This window comes from Nannospalax galili, unplaced genomic scaffold, assembly GCF_000622305.1.
Source record: "Nannospalax galili isolate Female #2095 unplaced genomic scaffold, S.galili_v1.0 scaffold140, whole genome shotgun sequence".
NCBI lineage: Eukaryota > Metazoa > Chordata > Mammalia > Rodentia > Spalacidae > Nannospalax > Nannospalax galili.
In genome coordinates, this window is record NW_008352267.1 from 15,864,927 (window position 1) to 15,869,904 (window position 4,978).

Consider the following 4,978-nt stretch of genomic DNA (forward strand, 5'->3'; position numbering starts at 1 on the left):
TGTAGGTTCTAATAATTAAAAATTTTTAGCATAATTTTCTGATATTCCCGCCCCCCTTAGAGAAAATTGCTTTAAAACTTAATCTACATACTGGTGCTTCCTGGGCTTATTTTATGCCCCAAATTATGCTGAGTAAATACTGTTTAAATTGACTCGCTTTTCTAGGCACTGTGGCTCTGGCCTAGAGTCCTAACATTTGGGAGTCCATAGTAAGGATCAACCCAGGAAATCAAGACCAGCTTGGGCACCATACTGGACCCCATCTCAAAAATAATAAGAGACTAGAGAGATAGCTCAGCAGTTAAGAGCACTTACTACTCTTGCAGGGGACCTGGGTTCAATTCCCAGTACCCATATGGCAACTAATACCTGTCTGTAACTCCATTTCCAGGGGATCTGATGCCCTCTTCTAGTCTCCGCAGGCACCAGGCATGCAAACACATGGCACATTTACATACATGTAGGCAAAACACTCATACACATAAAATAAATAAAATAGTTAATATAATAATAAAACAAATGAATAAACAAATAGGCATGCTTTCTTGTTCCTGTTCCCCTGAGATGCAGAAGGATTCTTGAAAGGTCCCCTTTCTGAAGAAGCAGCATCAGACAGTGTTGATGGAGATCACGATTCTGTCGTTTTGGATCCAGAGAGATTTGAACCTCGACTGGATGAAGAGGACACGTATGTTGTGATATACCTAGAATGCTTTAATTGGGGGAAGAGGGTCTGTCTATATACACATGCCATATTATACCACAATGATCTCAGATTTAGTCAGAACTTGGTATATTACTTTCTGTCATAAATGAGTATTTCTACTTGATCTTTTGTGATAGGTAATGCATTATAGTTTGACTACAGTTTCTGGCTGACTCCTGCACATACAGTTTTCAGCCTGGACTTGTTTTTGCTTCTGTGCTTTGAGACACTCTGTAGCACAGGCAGGCTTCAAGCTTATGATCCTCCTGCATCAGCCTTTGAGTGTTGGAATTATAGGCCTGTGCACCCACATCTACCTTTTACTTTATAATATGTTAGCTTTTTAATTTTTTTATTTAAAAAAATTTATATGAATGAATGTTTTGTCTGTGTGTATGTAATTACAGTACATGTGTGCAAAGCCTACAGATACCAGAAGAGGGCATAAGATCCCCCTGGAACAGGAGTTACTGATGGTTGTTAGCCACTCTGTGGGTTCTGGGAACAGAACCGAGGTCCTCTGCAAGAGCAACAAGTGCTCTAAAGCCCTGAGCCAGCTGTCTAGCCCTGACTTTTTTTTAAATACTGATAAAAACATTAGAAACAGTGTCATGCATTTTTTTTTCTCAAAAGAACTAGCATTTTTTGTTTTCTCTATTCAATTACCTTATGAAACTAATTTTTCGAGAATTTAAATGCTGAGGCTGGAGAGATGGCTCAGCGGTTAAGAACACTGGTTGTTCTTGCAGAAGACCCAGGTTCAAATCCCAGCACCCACATGGCAGCTAACAACTGTCCGTAACTCCAGTTCCAGGGATCTGACAGCCTCTTCTGACCTCTGCATGGGCATTGCACGACACAGGTGCACTTACCTACACACAGCAATACACGCATACACATAAAATAAAAATAATAAATAAAATATTTTTAAAATTTAAAAAAAATTTTAAATGTTGTTACAGTGGTATTCTGCTTTGAATACATCAACAAGTACATACCATGCCCCTAATATCCAAACTGTTTTTTTCACAGGGACTTTGAGGAAGATGGTGAAAACCCTGACTGGGTGTCAGAACTGAAGAAGGAGCTTGATGGCAGGGCCTATGTTGGATAATGCCCTAGGAACTGTGCCTGAGCCATGAAGGGGAACCATTTCAATGAGAAATTGATGACTGGGAACAGAATAAAGAGGGAGAAACTATTATAAGTTTGTATTTTTGTTTTGTTTTGTTTTTTGGGACTGGAGAGATGGCTCAGTGATTAAGAGTGCATACTGCTATTTCAGAGGACCCGAGCTATGTCAGTCAGTTCACAACTGCCTGTAAATCCAGCTCCATGTGATCCAGTGTCACTGTCCTCCTCAGGCACCAGCACTTATGTACACATAATCACACACAGATACACACACATACACCTGATTTAAAAAAAAATCTAAACCCTAGTGATTTTCTAAACAGAAGGGAGAAGGTGTAGCAGATGGGATGAGCTTTACATTCTGATAGAACAGAGGTAGGATCCTGGCTTGCTCACACTACCTGTGTGACTGTAGGAAGTTACTTCACTTCTTTGAGCCCTAATCTCAAATAATGTGTGCTTCATAGGAATGCTGACCATAGACAATTACAGCAGCCCCTATGTTGTTAGTCACAATGACTATGTAACACTTTCCACATTTCTAAAGGTTTAAGGATCTAAATATATTTAATTGTGACATAATAATGTGAGCAATTTTTCAATAAGACCCAGTTCTGGAATATTTGAAAATGATTTCCAGTATTTCTTAACTGCCAGGTGAACTTCCCTGTAGTCTCACAGGGTGCAGAAATGGGTCATCCCGAGAAGAGTTAGTTGGGCTAGGTCTTGTCGGAAGGTTGCAGCCCTATATGAGAGGGGTATACAGGTAGAGATAAGAAGTATCAGAAATTAGAAGTGTTAGAGAATGAATTGGGGATCCCCAGCATGTATTGGTGCCATGCACATGTTTGCTGGATCCTGCGAGCTCTCATGCATTACCTCACTCAATACTGTGAAACATTAGAGAGGTGAGAATCTTTCACTGAGGAAGAAACAGACTTCTGACCCAGTATGGTGAATGATACTATGGTGAAGAACAGGTAGAACATATAGTCCTCTATAAGCCCCACCCCACCTGTATACCTCCTTGTACTTATCCTGTAGTCATGGCTACTCTCTCTTGTCTCTGGCAATCTCCCAGTCTTGCCATGATTTATAGGACCTTGCCGTTTCTGAGGAGTATTTGTTAGGTATTTTGTATTTTATCCTCAATTTGGGTGTATCTCATGTTCTTCACAAAGGTAAAGGGGAAGGTAAAGGTAAAGCACTCCTCATCGAATCCTGCCAGGAAGTTATGACATCAGCATGGCATGCCGCAGGTGCTGCTTGCCTTGGCCAGTGGTTAAGTCAGCATCTGCTGGTTCTCCATTATAGTTACTAATTCCCATTTCCATGCTCTGTTCACTGTGTGTAGCTAATTTAGGTCCCACTAAAGCTGCAAGGAATTACGTTCCTCCTCTGTTAGGGCAAAGAGCATAATATAATAAATACTAAGTCACTGGTTCTCTTGCTTCAATGGGTCTAGCTTCAGGCACTGGAAGTTGTTTGCAGTTGATTCCTGTGGTTTTTTTGGCACTGTCTCATCCTTTTTGAGCGCTACAAGATAAACTAGGATCACTCTGTACCTTCTCTGTTCCAGCCCCAGAACCAACCATTATTTCCAAGAGGTCCTGGTTCCCTTCATTGCTTTAGAAACCAAGATCTGTGTGTTGAACATGCTAGTTGCTCTTGGGGTATCACTGCTTCTGGGTTCTCTTTGTCTATAAACCTGTGTTTCAGTGCATCTCCATCTGTTTGTATGCCAAGCATGCCCTCATACTGATGTCTCCGAATAATCCAAGACCATAAGGTTAATTCTGGCTCCTCCTCCTTGCTCTTCTGTATCTGTTTTCTCTGTAAGTGAGAAATGACTTGCACATCTACCATCCACTTAATTATTCAGCCCAGTATTCATACAAAGGTTAAAGCCATTGATGCTGTTTAAAAACTGTTGAAAAGAATTCCATGTTATCTTTTTTGTAATAGACAATTGTAATCTATGAGGTTTAATGAAAAAAGAAATGACAATATATCCAAGATACTTGTATGGAACATATAGCCAGATTTTGTCTGGGGATAGCTATAAAAACAAGTTTCTAATGAAACATAAATCTTTCAGAAGCAATTGGATTTATATCTTTAGTAGAGAACACAAATAAGAGGTAATCTATATAATGAAAGATAAAAGTATCAGGAGAATTTTCCCAGTGGGGTGTACTGCCTTATTTTACCCAATACGAATAGGTTTATTGATCATGTCTTGAGTGAGAATTTTCCACATTAAGAAACAAGAAATAGGTGCCTAATTAGTGAAACTAAGCACAAAAATGATAAATCTTTCAAAAAGCAATCTTTTAAATCAATAAAAATAATATGGTAGTTTGGGGGAACTACGGCAGGAGAGTGACTGCCAAGTATGGTTACTAAACACCCAGCTCGGTTACATTAGTCCAGTACTTTTAAATGCCATGTAATATTTATAAAAAGAGTAAAAACTAAATGCTCTTAAATAAACCTTATTAGACATATATTTTGTTTTTTAAGCCAGTCCTTGTAATAGCAAGATTAGATTAATAACTCCATTAATTTAAGTAGAGGTTTGATCAAACTTTGACTAAAAAATTTAACATTATTATCTTCAAATCTCTCTCTCTCTTTTTTTTTTGTTTTTTTTTGTTTTTTGGTCTTTTTGAGACAAGGTCTCCCTGTAGCCACAGCTGGCCTGGATTCGCTAATGGAGACCAGGCTGGCCTCGAACTCACAGAGATTCATCTGCCTCTACCTCCCAAGTGCTGAGATTAAAGGTGTGCACCACCACGCCCAGCCAAGTCTCATATTTTATGTGTCTAAAATAAACCATAACATACAAAAGCCTTTTAAATTTTTCCTTTTCATTCTGGAAGCATCCTGCCATCTTAATAGTCATACATGAATTCTTCTTTATTAAAAATATTTCTATTCTTAATATACTAACATACTTGATGGTTATCTTAACATCATGAGACATAACTAACAGTAAAAACTAAATTTACAGTTATTAAAAATTAAAAAATAAATAAATTTACCAACTGTTGTGAGAACTTTCTCTTTAGAGTACAAGACAATGTCTATCCCTTCATAAGTTTCTAGTGATAATGCTTGTCTACCAACGTGAACAAT

At 38.5% G+C, this 4,978-nt stretch overlaps 1 protein-coding gene across 7 annotated transcripts in view; it reads left to right on the forward strand.

Moving 5' to 3' along the window:
- Nek3 (NIMA related kinase 3) overlaps positions 1-1,907 on the forward strand; it is a 28,435-nt gene extending 26,528 nt beyond the window's left edge. For 6 of the 7 annotated variants that reach the window (XM_029554090.1, XM_029554087.1, XM_029554086.1 and 3 more), the window contains 2 exons: positions 565-688; positions 1,739-1,907. In XM_029554090.1, the coding sequence (XP_029409950.1) occupies positions 565-688; positions 1,739-1,820 (206 nt within the window). In that variant the 3' untranslated portion in view covers positions 1,821-1,907. The remainder of the gene's footprint in view (positions 1-564; positions 689-1,738) is intronic. The other variant, XM_029554089.1, reaches the window with a different exon arrangement.
- Positions 1,908-4,978: the final 3,071 nt, after the last annotated feature.